Here is a 26,361-nt window from a genome sequence, read left to right as displayed (position 1 = left end):
AAGATTTTATTGAGAGTAACATTCTGACCAAGTCTCATTAAGATTGGGCCAAAATTGTGACCTCTAGAGTGTTAACAGTCAAATTGTTGAAGACGGCGGACGGACGACGGACACAGGGCGATCACAAAAGCTCACCTTTGAGCACTTTGTGCTCAGGTGAGCTAACAAGAGGGTCATCATGACTCTGTATTGCTCACCCCAAGGGCATAATTTGTACAATCTTCATAGAGGACCATTAGATGATGTCACATGCCAAATGTTGAGGCTCTTGGCCTTGCGGTTTTGGACAAGAGGTTATTTTAAGTTTTTTCTTTTGGTTGCCATGGCAACCATAGTTTTATGTGGAATTCAATTCTTTGAACAGTTTTGAAAGAAAGGGGGCCACCCAAGGATCATTCCTGTGAAGTTTGGTGTAAATCTGGCCAGTGGTTTTCAAGAAGGAGATTTTTTTAGAAAATGTTGATGGACGGATGACGCACAATGCATTACCGCTCAATGTCCCCATGAGCCTTTGGCTCAGGTGAGCTAAAAAAGCAAGAGTTTTAAAAGTAGCCAGGATTTCAGTTTCTTAATCTTGACAGAAAGTGAGTTCCAAAGCTTTGAGAAAATGAAAGAAAAGCTCTGATTGCCGTACATCACAGTTCTTGCCTTTAGCACAACCAAAGGCAACTTGTCTCAAGACTTTAGGTTTTTAACTGGCTTGTACACTTCTATCACTTGTATTTATGCTTATTTATAGTTGCCTCTAATAACACATATGGGCATATCCTCCGGAATATTGAAAGTGATTTTACTGGAAAGATACTGCAAGATACACATACTGTAAAATCATTTAATTTCGTGGGCATGAAATTTTGTGGTTTAGGTAAAAAAAAAAAAGCAATTTCGTGGGGATATGAATTCGTGGATTTCAACTTTTGAACATAAAATCAATAGGAATTTTACATGTTTGTTGGGATTAATTTTCGCCGATTGACTCAACCACGAAATCCACGTAAAATAGTCCCCCACGAATATTAATGATTTTACAGTAGTCAAGACTCTATTACTCCAGAAACTTCCCTGCTTCTTTCGTGTGACAGGTGTGAAAACACACATACAGAGAACTCTAATCCCAATGTTAGTTGCTTCACATGGAGCAGCAGGTTTTAAATCATGACCCCTGGTGTACCCCTGAACCACTCTAACGCTCAAGGCTTATCATGTACAGCTATACAGGTGAAGGTCAGAACTTTGTACTGTACCCTATATTTCACTTTATCAACATGTACTGTACCCTATATTTCACTTTATCAACATTTCTTTTAGCCGAAGGATAGTTTAAGTCATGGTGCTAAAATGCAATTCCCAGCCTAACAAACATAATATTATATAATATTTCTTTATTTTATTATCTCTTTATTCATTTTTTTGGGTTAAGAGTCAAATTGTTACAATTATGGTCACAGCTTTTGTTTGTAAAGGAATACGCCAGGTGCCCCTCCAGGCATTATTTCAGGCATAGCCGAGCACCTGGGCATAACTGTCTATCTTCAAGAGGCCAGCTGGATGACTTCCTCACAGGAACACGAGCTTGTAAAACATGAAATGCCCCCCTTGATACATTCAGTAATTGCACAAGAAACAGAAATTATTTGCTCACTGTAAACAAAAGTTCTACTGTTCTGGTTCAATGTGATCTTGACCTTTGACCTACTGACCTCAAATTCAACAGGGGTCATCTGCTGGTCATAATCAAGCTCCCTATTAAGTTTCGTGATCCTAGGCCTAAGCGTTTCTCAAGTTATCGTCCAGAAAGGGTATAACTGTTCCGGGTCAATGTGACCTTGACCTTTGGCCTACTGACCTACTGGTCATGAGAAACCTCCCTATCAAGTTTCATGATTCTAGGCCTAAGCGTTCTCAAGTAATCGTCTCAAAATGGTTTAATTGTTCCAGATCTTGTAACCTTGACCTCTGACCTACTAACCTTAAAATCAATAGGGGTCATCTGCTGGTCATGATTAACCTCTCTATCAACTTTCATGATCCTTGGCCCAAACATTCTTCAGTTATCGTTCGGAAACCGTTCAACTGTTCCTGGCCAATGTGATCTTGAACTTTAATTTAATGACCTCAAATTCAATAGGGGTCATCTGCTGGTCATGACCAACATCCCCATCAATTTTCCTGATCCTAGGCCCAATCGTTCTTGAGTTATCATCCAGAAACCGTTTTACTGTTCCTGGACACTGTGACCTTGACCTTTGACCTACTGAACTTAAAATCAATAGGGGTCATTTACTGGTGATGACCAACCATCTTATCAACTTTCACGATCCTAGGCCCAAGCATTTTTGAGTTATCATCTGGAAACCGTTTAACTGTTCCGGGTCACTATGACCTTGAACTTTGACTCAAAATCAATAGTGGTCATCTGCTGGTCATGGCCAATCTCCCTATCATCTTTGATGATCCTAGGCCCAAGCATTTTTGAGTTATCATCTGGAAACCGTTTAACTGTTACGGGTCACTATGACCTTGAACTTTGACCTCAAAATCAATAGGGGTCATCTGCTGGTCATGGCCAATCTCCCTATCATCTCTGATATGCCCAAGCGTTCTTGAGTTATCATCCGGAAACCATTTAACTGTTCAGGGTCACTGCGACCTTGACCTTTGACATACTGATCTCAAAATCAATAGAGGTCATCTGCTGGTAATGAACAACCTCCCTATCAACTTTCATGATCCTAGGCCCAAGCGTTCTTGAGTTATCATCTGGAAACGGATTGGTCTACATTCCGACCGACCAAACAGACCGACTGACCAACCGACATCTGCAAAACAATATACCCCTCCTTCTTCGAAGGGGGGCATAAAAATTCTACATCTGATGTGAGTTTTTGAAAATATATCAGTCAGCAAACATATACACAAATGAAAGTAAAGAAAAACAAAATCACAGAATGAAAATTTCTTCTGCTACATCAGTGTTGGCTAAATTAAGAGTTTTACTGTATTGGGCCATGTTAAATGTTAATGGAGAACATTTACCCATAATGCACATAATATCTGTATTCACAAAATATTTAATCAAAAGCATTTACTATAATAAGAAGTATATTTACCCAGAAAGCATATATGTGTACCATGGCACATAATCATATTTCTGCAGATGTCTAGTATACCATGGCCCAGTTTCCAGCTACTATCCTCTATAATGTCTGCATTCTCAGCTAGGTATGTTAGGAACTTCAATGTCGGCTGTGAAATATATAAATGTATGGTGTTACCATATGAGCCATGCCATGGGAAAACCAACATAGTGGCTTTGCAACCAGCATGCATCCGCGCAGTCTGGTCAGGATCCATGCTGTTCGCTAACGGTTTCTCTAATTGCAATAGGCTTTGAAAGCGAACAGCATGGATCCTGACCAGACTGCGCGGACACGCAGGCTTGTCTGGATCCATGCTGATCGCAAAGCTACTATGTTGGTTTTCTCATGGCGTGGCTCATTTATTCTTCAGGATCTTATAACATAACGGCAGTTTTACATTTTAGAAAATGAGTTTGTTTTTCCAACAAATGTAAGCGGATGTTTCACACGATATTCTTGTCCATCTATAATGGCACTACCATACTTTGTGAATGTGACACTTGGTGTGGACACTGTAAGACATGCTCTGCGTGACAGTTCCAGTGAAATATATAAATGTATGGTGTTACCATATGAGCCACGCCATGGGAAAACCAACATAGTGGCTTTGCGACCAGCATGGATCCAAACCAGCCTGCCCATCTGCGCAGTCTGGTCAGGATCCATGCTGTTCGCTAACGGTTTCTCTAATTGCAATAGGCTTTGAAAGCGAACAGCATGGATCCTGACCAGACTGCGCGAATGCGCAGGCTGATCTGGTTCCACGCTGGTCGCAAAGCCACTATGGTCGTTTTCTCATGGCGCGGCTCAATTATGTTTATGATTTACTATTGCTGGACTGCTAATAATAATAAGCCATTCAAGGAATCATTATATACAGGCCCCAAGTTCACAAAACAATATCAGTCTGAGCTGAGATTGGTAACAAGACTTTACTTGTCCCTTATATTTGAACTGTATGTTTAACCTTTACCCTACTAAATTTCTAAAATGGATTGGTCCATCATTCAATTTGGGCAGTACCACTTGTTTATCAAAGGGATATTCACTGAAAATTTACAGACTGAATAGCACACAGTGTAGACCATGATTAGCCTGCAGGCTAAATGTTAAAATTTAACTATTTTCAAGTGACTATTTAGTACTGATGGTCTGTCTCAATTTGGATTTAATCTTAGTAGAATTTGCTATTACAATTTCAATCTCAAACTCAGCTGAGACTGTAAAATGTTCTGTGAAAATAGGGTTTGGTCTACAATGAATGCACTTGCAAAGTGATTTAAAGTTAATCTTAAATCAGTGTAGAAGTTCAAAGCATCAAATAACTGTGAGCACAAAGGATAAAGTGACAGTTGTTCAATCTCCATTGGAGCAGGTTTGAACCCCACCACTGTGCCTTCTCAAATGAAAACTAAACTGTGATAAGAACTGAAGATAACCTAACTACGTAAAAAGCATGTACAATACTTATCTAAGGCAGTCAATATTATGTTTTAAGTACATGACCAATCCTCCGCAGTCAGAATTTTTCTGCCACAATAAATTAAACTTAAATTTGTCCCCCAAAACTATCAGACAAAAATTATTTTATCTTTCACAGCTTCCGAATATCCTGAAGCATACAAGTGAAAAGTCAACACTTCCCAAGTCATAACTGAGAGGTTGGGCAATGCTCAACCTCACACACAATAGAAATATGATGTCAGAGGTGCATTTAAATTACAAATTTTAATCAATTACACACATGTCAAAACCAGCACTTTCCTCTATTTCGAAATTCTTTATGTACTAAGTAAGCACAAAAATACTGTCATAGTTGATCAAAAATGTTATATACTAATAACTCGAGTAAAAAATTGGACAAGGATGCCCCACAATTTGCATATGTCCACTTCATTTTGATAATGTATTTGAATGGGATAAAAACTGCCAGAGGTGTTGAGTACACAATGTACAAACAGATCTGTCAAAGTCAAAAACAGCCATAATTCAAGAAAAAAATCTGACATTAAAGTCCATACAATATGCACCGGACTACTTCATGCTGATTAAGCATACCAAGTTTCATTTGAAACTGTGACAGAGGACTGATGTGGAACAACAGATAGTTCAAACATTATAATTATGCCTCATGAGTCTTTGGCATTTGGGTCATAAGAAACGGCATAGCTAATCCTACAATAATAATATGGCAATGATATACAGGACTAACCTTTGGATCAATTTCTTTGTGAGCACCGGCTTTCTTCATTATTTCTAGATAGAACTGAAAACTACTACATATCTGTTCTTCTGTTGCCATGACTACTTGCTGATGTAGTAAACTCAATGTGTCAACATAAACTTGCCTGCAGAAAGGGAAGCAAATAAACATCAATACAAATACAGTCGAACTTCATTCACTTGAACTCGGGATAATTCAAGCGCCACCCTTCGCTCGGACTCATTGTCAGGTCCGGGTAAAATCCCTATATAAGGTATATTCTTTGATGGCTTGAACTACCAATAACTCAAACAAATTTTGTCAGTCCTGACGAGTTCCAGAGATCGAAGTTTGACTGTATTGAGTACAGTACATGAAGTGAAGATAGTGTGTTCATTTTCATTTTTATGTGCTGGCTAAATCTAAGATGTTTTGGGTTATACCTGTTAATTACAGAAATGCCAGTTTGTTGTAAAAAAGACCATTATTTCAAACGAAGAAGATACTCTTGAATAGCATATTCATTTGGAATGTGCAACTTCAAAACATTCAGAAAATATATTGAGAAAATATGCATTTGAATTCTGAATCAAGGTAAAATGACAGAAAGGACAAAAGTAGCATTCATTTTATAATACTGGTATCTTATTTGTAAAGCTGTTTACCTACCAAAAACTGGATGTATTTGAGAAAAGATGTTAACCTACCAGTAGTTAACAATGTTTGGCTGTATCTGAGTAAGAGGGTTAACCTACCAGTAGTTAACAATGTTTGACTGTATCTGAGTAAGAGAGTTAACCTACCAGTAGTTATCAATGTCTGGCTGTATCTGAGTAAGAGGGGTTATCAATGTTTTGCTGTATCTGAGTAAGAGGGCTAACCTACCAGTAGGTTATCAATGTCTGGCTGTACCTGAGTAAGAGGGTTAACCTACCAGTAGGTTATTAATGTATGGCTGTACCTGAGTAAGAGGGTTAACCTACCAGTAGTTATCAATGTCTGGCTGTACCTGAGTAAGAGGGTTAACCTACCAGTAGGTTATCAATGTCTGGCTGTACCTGAGTAAGAGGGTTAACCTACCAGTAGGTTATCAATGTCTGGCTGTAGCTGAGTAAGAGGGTTAACCTACCAGTAGGTTATCAATGTCTGGCTGTAGCTGAGTAAGAGGGTTAACCTACCAGTAGGTTATCAATGTCTGGCTGTACCTGAGTAAGAGGGTTAACCTACCAGTAGGTTATCAATGTCTGGCTGTAGCTGAGTAAGAGGGTTAACCTACCAGTAGGTTATCAATGTCTGGCTGTAGCTGAGTAAGAGGGTTAACCTACCAGTAGGTTATCAATGTCTGGCTGTAGCTGAGTACGAGGGTTAAACTACCAGTAGGTTATCAATGTCTGGCTGTATCAGAGTACGAGGGTTAACCTACCAGTAGGTTATCAATGTCTGGCTGTATCTGAGTACGAGGGTTAACCTACCAGTAGTTATCAATGTCTGGCTGTATCTGAGTAAGAGGGTTAACCTACCAGTAGGTTATCAATGTTTGGCTGTATCTGAGTAAAGGTGTTTGGCTTAATTTTAGTAAAGGTGTTTACCTATCAATACCAAGAGAGTTGATGCTGTCAGCGAAGTCAATGGAGTGAGGAATAAAGTGTGCAAACTCTGATATCAGCCCACGCACAAATCTGCAAATATACAGATATATCCTATATTAAATATATTAAGTCAAAAATCAAACTATGTCTTAAAAAAGTATTTAGAATCTTCATATCTCACCAACCAGAAAATACTCAAAATTACAGATTTTGATACACCTGCAATTTAATTGAAGTCAATAGAATTTTACTTTCGAAACATGTATGATATACTGAAAGTTCAAAATATCACAAAATTTTCTCGAACATGAACGTTCTTTATTGAACATAAAACTTCCAATCATGAAACAATTTAAGGTGGCATATAACACTTTTGAAAATTTATACGCAAGAATCTTCAAAGGTTTGTATTCATTATATATTTAAAAGCATATACAAAACCATTTTAAATCTCTGAACAAATAACACAAAACTTAACCCAGACTTTATGGCTAAAGCAAAGACAGAGATCACAAAAGGGAATAAAAACGTCTAACTTATCACCAATTTTTGACCAAGCTTATAGCTATGGGCATCCCCCTATATCCAAAAGTTTTACTGCATTTTACATTGCTTGATGGAACAGTGTTATAGTTTTGGAAAATGATTTTGTTTAAATTTTATGACATTTTTTGTATGGACAAGCGGGAATAACTCCCTGTAATTGCAAATAAATGAGCATGAATTAATTTCAAGACAAATATCAGTTCCTTCAGACACAGTTCCCTCAGAGAATACTGTACAAAATTCAATAAAACATTAGGGTACAGGTGGTCACTCCCATCTGTAAGTCTTGTTCTAAAATTGATGATTGATTTTAAATAAAACAATAAACTGTGAAGACAGTACCTTTGTATATCTTTGGAAAATGACTTGTTGTTGTGGTAAGTATAAATGAAGTAAAGAGCTTTAAATAAACATCTTGCTGCAAGACCACTTCCTGTATGCCAGACCAACTTGTGCAAACACCCCAGACTGCCAAGGAGAATTGAAGTCTCTACTCCTGAAATTCAGAATAAACTCCTTGTAAAAGGAAAATATAAAATCATACATGATGAGATATATGATGAGCATAAAATGTGGGTATATCTATGTTATGTGGGTAAAAGATGCTGGCAAAAGATGTCGGTATATCTACGAGATGTGGGTAAAAGATGTTGGCAAAAGATGTCGGTATATCTACGAGATGTAGGTACAAAATGTTGGCAAAAGATGTGGGTATATCTATCAGATGTGGGTAAACAATGTTGGTGAAAGATGTGGGTATATCTACGAGATGTGGGTAAAAAATGGTGGCACAAGATGTAGGTATAATAATTATTATCTTTACAATTACAGTGAATCAAATTCACAATGTTCTGAAGCATAAATGTATCAAATCAATAACGATAACTTTTTCAATACAGATAGTTGTTATGTCACATTTTAAAGTGCTCAACATAATTTCAGTGCATTTTCTGGTCTATTTCATTTGTCTTAACTGTTTTGCACAATTTTTTTCCAGTATTATACAATATTTCAATATTATGTCATGAAATACGGTCGGTCAGTTGGTTGTGAAAGAAGAAATCTTCCTGTCACATTACTGAAACTTAAAATAACACATTCTGATTTGACAGATTCAGCGAAAGAAATACATTTCTATTTTTATTTTGTTGGGTTTAACATTGCACTGACACAATTATAGGTCATGTGGCGACTTTCCAGCTTTGATGGTGGAGGAAGACCCCAGGTGCCCCTCCGTGCTTTATTTCATCATGAGAGGGCACCTGGGTAGAACTACCGACCTTCCGTAAGCCAGCTGGATGGCTTCCTCACATGAAGAATTCAACGCCCCGAGCAAGGCTCGAACCCAAATCAATGAGGGGCAAGTGATTCGAATAAGTGCCCTTAACCAGTTGGCCACGGAGGCCTCCGACAGAAATAAATGATTGTGGACTGGTTATATTTTCGTACACTGAAATGTAACTAGTGCCACTCATACGACAGCAGGGCACAGTTGTTTGAAACTTTAACTGGCTGATAAACTATTTTACTGTAAAGACTTTTTAGTGTTCTTAATCCTTCAATGAAACAGTTGCTTTGAAAGTCTTCCAAAATGTCAAATTTAACTCTAAAGTTAATTAACTTATTCACCTGTTAAATTTTCAAACAACTGGGCCCAGGACATATTATGAGTATAAAAATATAAAATACCATCGGGTAGAATGCACTTTAGCCGTCCCCAGAAATTTACAATGCGCATGCACAGCAAGTTGGGCTGTGGGGCAAAGCTGGATGTGGGGGCAGCAGCCCCCAAACATATTCTTCTAAAAAATAGTTACCCCTTATAACTTTTAATTTCTAAAGAAATGTTCAAACTACTATTATTGAAGGGACCATGCAAGTGCTCTCAGGGCTAGCGCTGGAATGGGCATTTCGAGCCAAATGCTCAAAATGCTAATTTTGGCTCAAGAAAATTCAGAAATGGCTCAAACTCTAAAAAACCCTACTTTAAGAATTAAAACCAGTCAATTTTTATATAATGTTATTTTGGATCAAAGAGAGACTGTGATAAAACATGCAATAAACAAGAGGCACAGTCCATGGTCCATTAACATCAAGTGACAATAAACCTGTGCTCTTGGGGGTAATTAAAAGCATCTCTCACAGTTCATTTAGCTAAATTGGTGCTGATTAATGAATATACATGGATCAAGGGTGTTTGTTTGTGGCACATGCCATGACTGAAATTCCTTTTTTATTGTATTTGAATGCAGAACTGTTTATCTCTGTGACACATTATATAGCCATTACTTGTAAGTTTGTGTGATTTATTTCAAAACTAGAGATGCTTTTGAGAAAAGCGCATGTCTCCCACAACTGCCTAATCATCTAAATAGTAAGTCAGTCTTTATATACTGTTTACTTAATCCACATGTGCATGCACTTTCTTGACACCAAAAGGACACCTATACTACTAGTAGAATAGGCGCCGGTTTGGGGGCAAAACTGCGCAAGAAATCTGAGTGTTTTTGGTAATTCAAGGGCCATAATTCCGAAGTGCCAAGGCCGATTTGGCTAGTTATCGAATTTGGCCGAGCACTTATTGGCAGACACATTTTGCTGAAGTTTGGTGAAGATCGGATGAGAAATATTTGACTTAGAGTGCGGACAAGCTTTGTGACAGACAGACAGACACACAGACAGACTGGAGTAAATCAATATGTCTCCCAAACCACTGTGTGGTGGGAGACATAACTAATGAATTAATTAACTGCTTAGGAGTTGTTCCAGTAGTTACATGTATATATTTTTAATTTATTGAGAAATGATATAAATTATGGATAAAAAGAGATTCATTCTTGGTGCACTATTTTGCTTATTATTACACAAGGACAGACCATTCAGCTATTAAGCATTGTGTATGGTTTAACATTTGTGGATAATGGTGTTTTCTACTGCAATCTAAGCATTTGAAATACCTTTAAGCCCAAAAGGGTCTGGGGTAAAAGCCCCTGGAAACCCATCAAAGCCCTTCGTGGATACGCGAATGGGCGGGCAAAGCCTGTTCGATCTGCAGCGTAAAAATTTGGCTCAAACTTTTTTCAACCCAGCGCTAGCCCTGGCTCTGTACCATCTATATCATGACTGGTTTCTCCACACACTGCCGTCATATACAGCTTTCTCAGTTGACAGTCTATAGAATCAAACACACTCACCATCTATATCATGACTGGTTTCCCCGCACACTGCCGTCATATACAGCTTTCTCAGTTGACAGTCTCTAGAATCAAACACACTCACCATCTATATCATGACTGGTTTCCCCGCACACTGCCGTCATATACAGCTTTCTGAGTTGACAGTCTATAGAATCAAACACACTCACCATCTATATCATGACTGGTTTCCCCGCACACTGCCGTCATATACAGCTTTCTCAGTTGACAGTCTATAGAATCAAACACACTCACCATCTATATCATGACTGGTTTCCCCGCACACTGCCGTCATATACAGCTTTCTCAGCTGACAGTCTATAGAATCAAACACACTCACCATCTATATCATGACTGGTTTCCCCACACACTGCCGTCATATACAGCTTTCTCAGTTGACAGTCTATAGAATCAAACACACTCACCATCTATATCATGACTGGTTTCCCCGCACACTGATGTCATATACAGCTTTCTCAGTTGACAGTCTATAGAATCAAACACACTCACCATCTATATCATGACTGGTTTCCCCGCACACTGCCGTCATATACAGCTTTCTCAGTTGACAGTCTATAGGATCAAACACACTCCCCATCTATATCATGACTGGTTTCCCCACACACTGCCGTCATATACAGCTTTCTCAGTTGACAGTCTATAGAATCAAACACACTCACCATCTATATCATGACTGGTTTCCCCACACACTGCCGTCATATACAGCTTTCTCAGTTGACAGTCTATAGGATCAAACACACTCGGGTAGAAGATTAACCGATGCTTCTGTTTTATACTGTCATGTATGACAACTTTCTCTTTTCCATCCTGTCAACAAACAATGTATAAGTTCTTTTTCACATAGAATTAAAGAATGTGGATGGAATAATGATGGTGAAAATGAAATTAGCACTTTATAAAGGAGGCAACACTTGTTTACTCAACAAAGTGTGCTATATCACAAGTTCACTACCCTGTTTAGTCTAGTTTAGTCTAGTAGGAAAAATCTAACTCTATCGCGCTGTATTTTGGGCCATTAAAAATTCTTTAATATTAAAATGTTTCTGCCACCAATGGAGACCTTTAGAATGATGTATGAATTTTAGAATATTGTCAAAATTCATAAAATATCCTGTTACAGATTTAATGATTCAAAAAGTAACGAAGACCAATATGTGAATTAAGTAAAATAGTTACATTTCTCTATCAAATTATTCAGGGAAGGTCAGAAAAGATAAGAAATCAATGTTAAACAGTGGGGGAAATTGTCCAATTGGGCAGAATGGTTCCCCTAACACGCTGCCCGACTGGGAAATTTTGCACCAAAAATTGGTCCATTTCTATATACCTTAGAAAAAATAACTTGTGTATAATGTATAAGGATATTTGACCTAGAGACTCCCCTTCTCCTATTTGGCACTCTTGTAGGAAATCTCACATACACACTCTGCTAAAACACCTTAGCAGTAGTGTCAGTAAGTAACATGGATCTAACAGTACAACAATCCCACACAGAACAGATGAACCTTGCACAGAGACAAAACCACATACAGAGGCAGAACCGAATACAACAGAAGAACCCAACTGAGTAGTAGAACCACACAGAGCAGTAACAGAACCACTCTCAGTAATTAAACCAAACAGAGCAGCAGAACCAAATTAAGCAACAGAACTACACAGAGTAGAAGAATCACACTGAGTAGCAGAATGCTACAGAGTAGTAGAACCACACTGAGCAGTAACAGAACCACTTTCAGTAATTAAACCACACAGAGCAGCAGAACCAAATTAAGCAACAGAACTACACAGAGTAGAAGAATCATACTGAGTAGCAGAATGCTACAGAGTAGTAGAACCACACTGAGCAGTAACAGAACCACTCTCAGTAATTAAACCACACAGAGCAGCAGAACCAAATTAAGCAACAAAACTACCCTGAGTAGAAGAATCACACCGAGTAGCAGAATGCTACAGAGTAATAGAACCACACAGAGTAGATTAGTAGAACCACCTGGCGAAGTAACAGAACCACATACAGAGGCAGAGTCACACTGAATAGCAGAACCACACAGAGTGGTAGAAGCACATTGAGTAGTGACAGCAGAACAAAATACAATAGTCATAACAGAACCAAATAGAGTAGCAGAACCAGAATAAATAATAGAACCATGTAGAGTAGAAATAAAACCTGACCAAGTAGCAGAACCACACTTAAGGCTAAAAGTAAAATATTGTTTGTTTCCACTCCCAGGACCAACCAGAAAAATAAATGCTGCGGCCCATAACATTTTATTGCAAGATCGAGCAAAAAATTATTTTTTCCTCCAAGTTAAATCTTTCTAGGTTCGAGTAGTTTTGGGATGAAAACAGACAAATGTACAATTGTACTGGTATAAAATTCACTTGTAGCTCGTTATTATATTTCTTGAAGTGCCAATAAATTACCCGCGGTTATGTTTGTTTGAAATACTTCTGACCTCAGGTTGGTTCACTTTGTTTTAAACCATGTGCTGAAAAAGGAGGGAACTAACCAATATACAGTCTGCTTAGGGAGAAGTTGACAACTTTTGTCAGTTGTAAGATTTTACCATGAAGTTACTGAGAGTTGAGTAATGATTAAACAACCCATTGGAATATTTTTGTAACATTTAAAAAAGATATAAAAATGCATGGAAAAGAAGTCTACTGTTTGATAACAATTTTGCTTGTGTGTGAATTTTGGCTTTATTTTTCAACTTCAAAGATCCAAAAAGAAGTTATACACAATACTAAAGGTCTTCTGTGTCTGTAGTTGAATCTTTTTTCATTTCATCATTTGAGCCCTGCCATGAGAAAACCAACATAGTGGCTTTGCGACCAGCATGGATCAAGACCAGCCTGCGCATCTGCACAGTCTGGTCAGGATCCATGCTGTTCGCTTTCAAAGCCTATTGCAATTAGAGAAACCGTTAGCGAACAGCATGGATCCTGACCAGACTGCACGGATGAGCAGGCTGGTCTGGATCCATGCTGGTCGCAAACCCACTATGTTGATTTTCTCATGGCACGGCTCATTTATCTTTTCATAATGCCATTTTGTAACATGTTTCCTTATGTCAAATGGGAACCTTCAGATTGGGACCTTTGACAAACTTCAAAAAAATATTTTCAAAAGTTCATAATTTGAGAAATGTTGCTCTTATGATACAAACTAAGTCTAAAAGATATATATCATGGGTATGGGTCACAGAGAGGGCAAACAAAGATATTTTCAAGGTTGGTCTAAGTAACAGAACAACACTGAGTATCAGAACAGTATTGAGTAGCAAAACCGCATGGAGTACCAGAACCAAATACGTTTTCTTTTCTTTATTAACTTGGGAAAATGGCCAAAACCCTTTGCCCTGGCAATTTTAGCAGTACTTTAGTTTATTCAGACATCCACCTAATATCCATAAAATGGCATAATATTATTCAATACAAACATACCTACTTCTGTACAATGATTTTAGCTTTTGATGATCTTCTTTATTAACTCTGCAGTGCTTTTTGTACCAAACAATTGTTTTCCCACAATTTTTTGTAGCATACAATTGGGAATCTTTGTCTCAAATTTAGGGGAATAATGTTACTTTTTTTCAATTGAGAATATGACCCAAAGATGACTAAAAAGTCTGCCTAAAAACTTTGAGCAGCAGAACCACACAGAGTAGTAACAGAACCATATATAGCAGATAAACAGCAAAGAGTAACAGACTCGCATAAAGCAACAGAGCAAATTAAGATTGTACACTTACAACTTGGTACATGTGAGCCCACTGTGATGCTAGTAGTCTATGGAGCTGGTTAAGACTGGGGTGGTCTGTCATGTTACATAATCTCTGGATTAGATCAACTTCCTCCTGCTGACTCAGGATCTCACCTTTAAACTCACGCTGTAAGATATAACATAAATGTCTCCACAACTCAGGATCTCACCTTTAAACTCACACTGTAAGATATAACATAAATGTCTCCACAACTCAGGATCAAACCTTTAAACTCTCGCTGTAAGATATAACATAAATGTCTCCACAACTCAGGATCTCACCTTTAAACTCTCGCTGTAAGATATAACATAAATGTCTCCACAACTCAGGATCTCACCTTTGAACTACACCTTTACCAAAGCAACTTAAATTGTGGTCTCTAGAGTGTTAACAACATTTTCCTTTGATCTAGTCTAGTGACCTAGTTTTTGAACCCACATGACCCAGTTTCGATCTTGACCTAGAAATCATCAAGACAAACATTCTGACCAAGTTTCATAAAGAATGAGTCACAAGTGTGGCCTCTAGAGTGTTCACAACATTTTCCTTTGATCTAGTCTAGTGACCTAGTTTTTGACCCCACATGACCCAGTTTCGATCTTGACCTAGAAATCATCAAGACAAACATTCTGACCAAGTTTCATAAAGAATGAGTCACAAGTGTGGCCTCTAGAGTGTTCACAAGCTTTTCCATTTATTTAACCTGGTGACCTAGTTTGTGACCCACATGACCCAGATAAGAACTTGACCTAGACATCATCAAGACAAACATTCTGACCAAGTTTCATAAAGATTTAGTCACAACTGTGGCCTCTGGAGTGTTCACAAGTTTTTCCTTTGATTTGACCAGGTGACCTAGTTTTTGACCCTATATTACCTTTTGAACTTTTGATTTGAACTTGACCTAGAAGTCATCAAGACAAACATTCTGACAAATTATCGTGAGTTTCTAACTTAAATTGTGGTCTCTAGAGTGTCAACAACATTTTCCTTTGATCTGGCCTAGTGACCATGTTTCGAACTTGACCACAACTGTGGCCTCTAGTGTGTTCACAAGCTTTTCTTTTGATTTGACCAGGTGACCTAGTTTTTGACCCCCACATGACCCAGACTCAAACTCTACCTAGAGATAATCAAGACAAACATTTGGACCAAGCTTCATAAAAATTGAGTCACAACTGTGGCCTCTAGAGTGTTCACAAGCTTTTCCTATGATCTGGCCTACTGACCTAGTTTTTGACCCCACATGACCCAGTTTCGAATTTGACCTAGAGATCATCAAGACAAACATTCTGACCAAGTTTCATAAAGATAGGGTCTCAACTGTAGCTTCGAGAGTGTTCACAAGGCAAATGCTGACGGATGATGCATGAAGATGGACGCCAGACAATGACTGGTCACAATACCTCACCTTGAGCGCTTCGTGCTCAGGTGAGCTAAAAATCTGTAAAAATGACAAAATTATTTCAGGATACTTAACAGTATCTATAACCGCCATAAAGGTTTTAACATACCCAAGCACAGCCTAAATGTGCCTGGAAAATTACGCCCAAATTAACCCCAAGTATAGACCTTTCCCTAAAATTAGCCGAAAAACTGTCCAAAAACACATCTAAAGATATCTAATGACTTTGAATTTTGAAGGTCATTTGAATTTTATAATCATGAAATAAATTATTTTTCTGACTGTAGAAGAAAAGAATTTTTTTGTACGAGATCTTGAAAGTCTTTTATGTTATGTTAACAATATGCAGCTGTTCTGCCTTATAATATCACATGTGGGATATAAATGTGATGCTTTCCTGGCTGAAAAAGTGAAAAAATGGTATGTAAGAAAAATGTTCACAACCTGATTACCATAGCAGTTTCAGATTTAAACTAACTTTCTGTAACCACTTTCAGCCTCTTCCTAGATTTTCATTTTTTTTTCTGATATTGTCAGATCCACTTTCAGCAAAGATGCAAGTATCACAATTATTTTTATGAAATATCCTTTTTAGACAAAAATAGTCAATTAATAAACAGTGTTATATACCTGTAGGTAGAGTACAGTATGGAAGATCACACAGCTCATAGTAGACATCTGATGTAACATGGGAGGCTTAAATATCTGAAATATTTACATAAAAATGTTATCGTTTTTGTTTTCTTGAAGTCAAATGATCATCAAATACTGTGTACAATTTTCAATGAAATATAGCAATATTTGGTGAAAACTGACCTATGGAGTTAGAAAAGTTGTTAACCCTTATCACGCTGGACACGATTGATTCTGTCTTTGCGACCAGTGTAGATAACGATCAGCCTGCACATCTGTGCAGTCTGATCAAGATCTGCACTGTTCGCCATTCAGTCGATATCTTTTAGGTAAGCATCCCTTTTAACAGTTAATGGCACAGTCCAAATAAAAAGATGGACAAGTTCATTATAGAAATTTAGCAGGGTTAGAGTTAAATACAAATGTATGTGCAAAGGAAACAGACAAGTTAGATATCTCTGACTTGTATATTTCATTTAAGAAATAAGGTCTGATAACAAAAGCTTCAAACCCAGTACCGCAGATTACACAAACATGTTTCAAATTTGCAATACCTATAAACACCCTGGTAACTGACACTATATCATAGCATGAGAAATATTTTAGAACATCCCAAAGCTTTAATACAGTAATAAGAATTTTCTTTTAGAGGCTAGTAAAAACCCTGTTATATACTGTTAATGTTTAATATAAAGACTATTTACCATGGCCTTTATTCAATATGATTCTTATCACAGAGAGTTTAAACATACATGAACTGTTTAATGAGTTTATAAAAAAATGATATTACCATTGGTGATATCTCAGGCATACATTTAACAAGTGAACTCAAAGATTCTACAATTCTAAACGTCCCTGAGCGTGTATACACTGGAAGGTTTTCAACCAGATAAGCTACCATCTGACGTACATCCTGTGGTTCGTAAGATATCTGTTTCTGAACAGTTTTCTGGAATACAAAAATATTTGAAATACAAATACCAAACCAATGTTTTGAGCATCAAGTATTTCAATCTTAGTGTACTCACATCCATCAGCAAATACACAGCTGTAGTCTTAACTACAAAGCTCTGACCAAACAAAATATTCTCTATAATATTACAGTCCAAGGGCATTTTTGACAATCTTTATAATGCCACTATATTTAAATCTGTTATGAATTACATTGACCCTGAAGGTTGGTCATTTTTGAGGTCATGTGCATTATCAATTAGAAGCATTTTTCCAAAGTCACTTTCCTGTAAGAAATACAGAAATGCATTTTACCAGACATTGTCAATATTAAGTGTGCCTCATAATGAAGATACAGGTACAGCTTGTGAAAGGTACACTCTACCAAAAGTACATTCTGTCACAGATACACTTAGTCACAGGTACACCTTGTCACCAGTACACCTTGTCACATATACACCTTGTCACCAGTACACCTTGTCACCAATACACATTGCCACCAGTACACCTTGTCACAGGTACACCTTGTCACATATACACCTTGTCACCAGTACACCTTGTCACATATACACCTGGTCAACAGTACACCTTGTCACCAGTACACCTTGTCACCAATACACATTGTCACCAGTACACCTTGTCACAGATACACCTTGTCACAGATACACATATACAGCTTGTCACAGATTCACTTTGTCACAGCTAAACCCTGTCACAGGTTCACATTCTCACAGGCACACCTTCTCACACATTCACTCTGTCACAGGTACGCATTGTCACAGACACACCTATGTAAATGATCTTAAGTGGAATATTAAACATACTAAATGCATCAACTTTTGTCTGATTGACACCGATTCCTAAATTTCTGTTTTTAGAATATTGTGCAAACTTTTTTTTTTTCAAGATTGTCACATTTTGCACATGAGGACATTGGAATATTGTTGATACTGACACAATGACTAACCTGATATCCTTGCTGTAATAAGCCAATGTTCTTCTCACCTGAAACACTGAATACAAATTGATGGTTATAAAAACATCAAACTTTTCTAATTAAATTGTGCATCTCATCTTCTTGTACACATAGGTATAATAAACCATACATTTTGTATATAACAATACTAATAATCACAGAGGTGCCAGAAAGTCATTTTCCCCCTATTTAACAAGTAAAAATTTGATCTTCAATGGAATATCCAAGTTTATCATTTTACAAGCTTATTTGTTGTTCTGAATTACTTCATCTTATCATCAAACTTTGCCAACGAGTGTGTTTGCTGTTTTGCAATACTGAGTATTTCATTAAGGGTTTGGCTTGCATTATCCCAAACTAGAAAAGAGTCTATATGAGCCGCGCCATGAGAAAATCAACATAGTGGCTTTGCGACCAGCATGGATCCAGACCAGCCTGCGCATCCGCGCAGTCTGGTCAGGATCCATGCTGTTCGCTTTCAATGCCCACTGTAATTATCGAAACCATTAGCAAACAGCATGGATCCTGACTAGACTGTGTGGATGCGCAGGCTGGTCTGGATCCATGCTGGTCGCAAAGCCACTATGTTGGTTTTCTCATGGCGCGGCTCATATGACAATGATGCCTCTGTTATGTTATGTTTAGACACAGTAGGGCACATTGACAAATTAACATTATGACTGAACCCTAACTTGATCAATGAACTGGGGTAGGGGAATAAATCCCTTGAGTGGCATGTTCCCTTATTGAACGCTTATGCTAAGTTACTTGAATGACTATCATTGTATACAGAAAGACTTAAAATATTTGACCTCAAAAGTGTGACCTTGACCTCTGAGCCCAAATGACATTTCTTCTTGTTAAGTGACTTTATCTGTATCAATCCATGCATACGAAGTTAAAGATCAGACAAGAAAAATGATCTTGATCTTTACACTAGGTGTTTTTGTGTAGTATTTGACAGATCAGCCTCTTATAATTCTGGTTAATATTCATGTCAAGTTACTTAAGTATCCATTCATACATTTAAATGTTAGTCATGAGAAAAAAAGTGACAAAAAATAATTGACCTTATTGTGTGAACTTGAATATTAAGCTACAGGACTACAGGTCAGCGATTTTTACGCAATGCATTGTCTTGATATGATTGTCATTTTAGCCAAGCTATTTTGAAATCTGACAATGCATGATAAAGTTCTTAGCCAGACACCATTCTCATGAAACAACCCCTCCCTCTTGGTATAAATGCTAATACTTACCTTGCAGTGGATGAAAGGACTTTGGCAGAAAGGAGGGCGTAGGCCTGAAACACTTCAGTTCTCTCCTGTCGTGCTAACTGGCAAAAATCATCACAATGATTCACTAAAAGTCCCTGAAAACCAAAGTGTTTCAGTAAATTTCTTTCACTACCAGTAACCCATAACTCTTCAGTAGAGTGAAATTGTATTGTAAGAAGATTGATAAATAGGCAGAACACTTATTCAAGTTGTTCAGATCAGCAAATCATTTGCAACTGCCACAATATGCTGGAAATTTCCCAGACTTAAGTGCTGATTATTTTAACTAGAGCATCATCTGCAGAGGAATATATTTCTTGTTCTGGTGCATGCATTTTACATTCCATGCATGATTCATGTACATCTCCATATGAATAGGAACAATGTCTCTAACCAGATGAAAACAGTTTAGGTCACTTCCCTCTTTAACCCTTACCATGCTGGACATGATAAGTTCAGCCTTTGCGACCAGTGTAGATCATGATCAGTCTGCACATCCATGCAGTCTGATCATGATCTGCACTGTTCACTATTCAGTGAGTATCTTTTTGGTAAGCGTCCCTTTTAACAGTTAATGGTACTGCCTATATTGAGAGATGGACAAGTTCATTATAGAAATTCAGCATGGTAAGGGTTAAAAGCCTGACAATCAACCATTATAATATAACAAATCTTACTGGCTCAAAATCCTCTAGGTGTATCAGACATTGGCAAGCACAGGATCGTAGTCGATGGCTGTCTGGTTGGTTAACGCGTGACGTTACTATGGAAACCAGTTCTTTCACAACTGCCTTACAGAGGTCAGACAGCTGAAATAAGTAGGTGTATTTATATCTGACATAATATCAATACAAACCTTTGTTAAAATATTACTGACAAAATAAACTTATAGCATTAAAATGCTGTGGTACTTACATTTCCAACTTAAAATTGAACCTATCAATGTTTTGTTTACACCTTGGTACACCAAACATACACAGCTAAATTAATAGCCAAGTTTCAAAAGAAGAAATATATTTAGATGTGGAAGTGTGGGAGGGTCATTGGTGTCTCACATCTCTGTTTCTCAATAATCTTGAAGGGGGTGAAGGTATGGGTATCCCAAGCCTTAGCTTACCCTAGGCCTAGAAAAAAGTCACACATATCTCCACTTCATAGTGATCACATGATTAAGATTCAAAAGAAAGAAATATTTTGGGGTGGAATGTGGGTACTGGTGACCTTTCATCTCTTGCTAAAAAACATGAGAGATGATGGGGGCATGGGTGCCCTCAAACCTCATTGATAGCAGATAAAATATGTAAAAATATCAAAAACACCTACATTTCATGGTGATCTGTGTACAAAGCATCATTGGACTTCATTCAAAAATAGTTTGCATCATAAAAATGGGACTGGATAGGGATATGAACCCCACCCACATTTATGACCATCCCAGAAAAAAGTAAATAAGCTGCACCATGAGAAAACCAACATAGTGCATTTGCACCCAGCATGGATCCAGACCAGTCTGTGCGTCCGCGCAGTCTGGTCAGGATCCATGCTGTTCGCTTTCAAAGACTATTGCAATTAGAGAAACCATTAGCGAACAGCATGGATCGCAAATGCATCATGTTGGTTTTCTCATGGTGCAGCTCATTTTACATTTCACACGGAGTTTCACTGAAATCCCAACCAGGATCAGCTCATTACAAAAGATACCTAGAAGATAATAACTTGTTTTACTGACTGGTTCGCAAACTTTAACAGTTTTTTTTAAGGTTTAGAGGACTGTTTTTGAATATCATTTAAGTAATATATAGTAGGACAGTAAACCAAACCAGCATTCCAGAGATTCTGTACCAGTACTCACCTGTTCTCTGAAAGTAATTATCAACTTTTCCACACCAATCAAAGGTAGAGGACAAACGATTTCAGACACATATTAACAAAACGCCTCACCCAGAGATCAAACTCAGGACCTATGTTCCGTAGATCTATGCTCTCCCTACTGAGCTACACAGACAAGACAGTTTACTGACCTGTTGTTCCAGCTGTACTATAAGACTGGTGCAGGTGATAAGGATCTGACACACCACTGGCCAGTTGTCTCCCTTATCTACACACTGATGATATATGTCCAGCAAGGAAGTCACAATCTGGTCAATGCTGAAACAAAATATTTTCAAGTAAAAGTCCAGACAAAATATAGCTGTAATACTAAAACAGATTTATATCAGTAACAAAAATTAACATGTTTTTTTTCTTCTTCAATTTTCAGTAACAGAATTCCGTATAAGGGGCACTTGAGGACACAAGAGGTATTCAATACTTCAGTCCTCTGTCAAACAGATTCTACTATTCATTTGCTTGGCTGAATTTTGTATTCAAATTGGTCTACTTCTTACAGATTTCATTTTCATTCAAATGAAAGTTTATCTTGAACAAAATTTATAAAGAATGTCCTGTATTTTTAGCCTGATATGGATTTACTTTGAAAATACAGTACCCCAATGTGCTTCAACTCTGAGGTATTTATTATTACCAAAATCCTGTTCTTCCTACCTGTCTTCTGTAATGCCAAGTAAACCATATTCTTCCAAGTTTATCAACAACTCTACTTTGATGCTGTTTTCTACAGTGTCATCATAAAGGATCTTAACATGAAATGAAAAATAATATATGTTTCTGAACTTAAAGAAATAGGATGAAGGCAAGTGTGTCCCTATGACATAGGTGATCCCCCATCCTGTCACTGTACATGGTTTCATGACTCTGGGTGAAGTATTTTTAGCGATATATGCAACACAAAGTTTTAAGCCCTTTATGTGTATTTTTTGATAAATCAAGGACCATAGCTCTGGCCTAGCTGAGTGAAAGCTAAAAGAGAATACCAGGTGCACAACTTCACATGCTATATAACAATCTTTCAATATATGATTCTAGGTCAAGTAAATTTTGCGATGCAAGGGACACAAACATTTATGCCCTTAATGTTTATTTTTGACTAAGTCAATTAAGGGCCATAACTCTGGTCATGGTCTTGTAGAGTGAAATACAAACAACTTAGGTTGCACAAATTCAAATACTTTTAAGATACATGCAACACAAACTTTTAAGCACTTTATGTGTATTTTTCACAAAGTCAAGGACCATAACTCTGGTCTGGCTGAGTGAAATACAAAACAGAACATCAGGGTGTAAGAACTGGGGTGTAAAATTCCACTTGCCCGCTCGCAAGTCTGGATAGGACGAGTGGACCTCGCTGTATACTCAACTGATCGGGCAAGTGCTTTTTATATTGTAATTCTACCAAAATTAAGCAAAAAATGTTTTGAATTACATCGCAAAAACTGTTAACAAACTTTGCGTCGCTAGACACTTTAAAATTCAACTGCTTACCGATAATGATTGTACGCTAGACTGTGATTATTATTATCTATGCAATTATTACAAGAAAAGCATGTACCATAAGCCAGTCAAGATAAACTTATTTATCCAAGTTAATGTTATTATTGTCACCATTTATTTTCCCGTACTTTGTCAAAGCATGGCAAACCAACATCTGTAGTTTATTTGGAGAGTGACCGGGTGGTGGACTCTATTCTTTTTTCATTGCCGCGGGTTCACTGCACGTTGTGGAAGATCTTTTTTTATTCAAATATATTTAACTTCAGATTACTAAAAAGAAAAGGAAAAAAAACCCAGAAGATTGCCCAATGTGAAGCTTCTCTTAGAACTCTCAGCCACCAGGGAACTTGAATTCTCAAGTAAGTATATCTGTTAAAAACATAGATGATATCGTCTGTGTCCCACCTCTGTTAGTAAATTTGACTGTGTACAACAAAAATCGATTCTTGTATTCCTTGGATATGGGAAGTGTGTTGAAATGCTCAAAGTAGCAGTTGTGTTTACTTCCATAGTAAATGAATATTGTTAAAACATGTTAGATTTGTAACAAAACAAATTAAATGATCCAGAGCTAAGCCTAAAGTAGTTTGTTTTAAATGGTTAAAAATATTGGTTGACATTTGGCAGGGGTGGAGGGGTCCCTTGTGTTTGCTATTTTAATATGTATCCGAATACTATTACATTTTTCCAAAGAGAATTCTTTTTACAACTAAATTGTCATAACATTCTGTATTATTATTTTAAACCTTTAATAAATCCAAAGCATAATAATCATCTTCAAATCTCTTGTATATCTTTCCTGAGGTCCGTTCGTCCCTAATTTCTCGCAAAAGTGGGTGAATTTCATTTCCGGGTTTCGACATTTTCGGTCTCGTAATAATTTTACAGCGTGATAATTTTTTAGTCGGCATAATAACACTAAATAGAGAGGACCTTAAAATTATACTACAGACCAAGTTTGATGAAGATCCAGCAAGTGGTTCATGAAAGAAGTTGTATACAGGTATTTCTGTCTTTAGCTCTAGCAGCCCCTAAAAGGCGTCATGTGTCACCATTTGAATTATTTTCGATAGGACCTTTTAATGATACTACGGTGAAAGTTTGCAGAAAACCCATCAAGCTGTTCGTGAGAACAAAATTGTTCATAGGCTTTCCTATTTTTAGCTCTAATAAATGTACCCTACAAGGGGCTAAGTGCACTCCTTTGAACAAATTTGGGAAAGGACCTTATAAATAATAATGCACTGACCATGTTTGATGAAGATCCAGCAAGCTTTTAATGAGAAGAATTCATTTAAAGCTAGTTCTATCTTAAGCTCCAGTAGCCCCTAAAAGGTATCAAGTGCCACCAATTGAATAAAACTTAGATACGACCTTTTTGATGATACTGCAGTGAATGTTTGATGAAAATCCATTCAGCGATTCTTGAGAACAAATTGTTCATAGGTTTTCCTATTTTTAGCTTTAATGGTCTCTTAGAAAGGCCTAGTGCCCCCATTTTGAGAGGGAAAATGGGAAGAATATGCCTTACAATAATGCTACAGACTAAGATTGATGAAAATCCATTTAGTGGTTCATGGGGAGAACTGGTTAAAAATATTATTGAGTGGAAACCATGATCATGTGATTCAGACACGTGGTGAAAAATGCTTATATTTATATTAACATTTTAAAATGAACCACAGAGGCACATCAGGTGAATTACTACCATCATACCAAAAATGAAACTCCAAATTATACTTGTGATGTATGACCTAAGTTTCCTTAACAAAGTCTGTAATGCAATTATTTCTAAATGAAACTTAATGTTAAGCATAGATCAGTCGTGTCTTTTCAGCAAACAAAAAACTGCAACAAAAGTAGATTTGTTTTTTGTTTTGTTTTTTTTTTTCAGAGCAAAAAAATAACCAGACTGAGAACTATTTGAATCTGCCATTATGCTTCTACTTGCCCTTCATGCTGTTAGTGGCTGTACTTTATTAACTTTCACACCAGCAGTCTTACATGATGTGTGGTAGTAGTAAAATGTCTAGCTGTACTTGGATTCCATGTTATATTTTCTGGCCCTTTCGGATCACAAAGTTCATTCAATGTTATTGTAATGGAATTGTGCTTAAGCTGATACTAGGGTGTGTGGAAAGTGTTACACAAATATTATCCTAATCATTTAGGGAGAATCAGCCCTGCCCCTGGTGCCCGTATTATTTAATGAAACAGAATAAGGAATTCGACAGGTTTACTTAAACAATATGGCTGTGAAATTATTTTAAAACTGGGCTACTGGTTTCCAGGGAGGATATTTTTTAAAGTGCATTGAAACTCAGACCTGAAATTGAGAAACAAGAGGGCCAAGATGGCCCTATGTCGCTCACCTGAGAAACACACCATAACAGTGTAAACATGTTTGACTTAGTGTTTTCATGGAGACAAAATATTCTGACCAATTTTCATTAAAATTGGGCCAAAAATGTGGCCTTTTGAGTGTAAACAAGCATTTTCTTTGATTTGACCTAGTAACCTAGTTTCTGATCCCACATGATCTAGTTTCGTGCTTGTCCAAGATTCCATAAAAACAGACATTCTGGTAAAGTTATGGGAAGATTGGAGCAAAAAGTGACCTTTAAAGTGTATACAAGCTTTTCTTTTGATTTGACCTAGTGAATTTGTTTTTGACCCCACATGACCCAGATTCGAAATCATCAGGCTTTGATAAAAAAAAACATTCTGACCAAGTTTTATGAAGATAGAATAAGAATGTGGTCCCTATAGTGTAAACAAGCTTATTCTTTGATTTGACCTGGTAACCTAGTTTTTTACCCCACGTGACCCAGGTAAAAAGTCTTTTGAGATTTTATGCAGACAAACATTCTGACAAAGTTTCATGCACTTCGAATGAAAAATGCAGCCCCTATTGCATACACAAGGTTTTTCTTTTATTTTAACATAGGTTTTTGAACCCCTATGACCCAGATTCGAAACTGGGCTAAAGATCATCAAGATAAACATTTTGAACAAATTTCATGAAGATATGGTCATAAACATGGTCTCTAGAGTGTTAACAAGACTTTTCCTTTGATCTGGCCTATTGACCTAGTTTTTGACCCCACATGACCCATTGTCAAACTTGACCTAGTGGTCGTCAAGGCAAACATTCTGACCAAGTTTCATAAAGATTGAGTCACAACTGTGGCCTCTAGAGTGTTCAAACGCTTTTCCTTTGATTTGACCAGGTGACCTAGTTTTTGACCCCCATAACCGAGATTCAAACT

The 26,361-nt window shown here is 37.3% G+C and overlaps 1 protein-coding gene across 2 annotated transcripts in view; it reads right to left on the bottom strand.

The window, feature by feature from the left end:
• LOC123566369 (AP-5 complex subunit beta-1-like) overlaps window positions 1-23,967 on the bottom strand; it is a 71,607-nt gene extending 47,640 nt beyond the window's left edge. Inside the window, exons 1-14 of one of the 2 annotated variants that reach the window (XM_053549947.1) lie at window positions 23,839-23,967; window positions 22,247-22,338; window positions 21,724-21,850; window positions 20,380-20,511; window positions 19,685-19,797; window positions 18,417-18,462; window positions 17,289-17,447; window positions 16,496-16,570; window positions 14,449-14,586; window positions 11,353-11,500; window positions 7,821-7,974; window positions 6,933-7,022; window positions 5,353-5,488; window positions 3,111-3,246 (exon numbers count right to left, since the gene is read on the bottom strand). In XM_053549947.1, the coding sequence (XP_053405922.1) occupies window positions 3,111-3,246; window positions 5,353-5,488; window positions 6,933-7,022; window positions 7,821-7,974; window positions 11,353-11,500; window positions 14,449-14,586; window positions 16,496-16,570; window positions 17,289-17,447; window positions 18,417-18,462; window positions 19,685-19,797; window positions 20,380-20,511; window positions 21,724-21,850; window positions 22,247-22,338; window positions 23,839-23,955 (1,663 nt within the window). In that variant the 5' untranslated portion in view covers window positions 23,956-23,967. Of the gene's footprint in view, window positions 1-3,110; window positions 3,247-5,352; window positions 5,489-6,932; window positions 7,023-7,820; window positions 7,975-11,352; window positions 11,501-14,448; window positions 14,587-16,495; window positions 16,571-17,288; window positions 17,448-18,416; window positions 18,463-19,684; window positions 19,798-20,379; window positions 20,512-21,723; window positions 21,851-22,246; window positions 22,339-23,838 lie in introns of those variants that run through there. The other variant, XM_053549948.1, reaches the window with a different exon arrangement.
• Window positions 23,968-26,361: the final 2,394 nt, after the last annotated feature.

The sequence above is a fragment of the Mercenaria mercenaria genome, chromosome 8 (genome assembly GCF_021730395.1).
Source record: "Mercenaria mercenaria strain notata chromosome 8, MADL_Memer_1, whole genome shotgun sequence".
NCBI classification, from domain to species: Eukaryota; Metazoa; Mollusca; class Bivalvia; order Venerida; family Veneridae; genus Mercenaria; species Mercenaria mercenaria.
The sequence above is the reverse complement of the archived record's forward strand: the minus strand, read 5'-3'. Positions and strand labels throughout refer to the sequence as shown.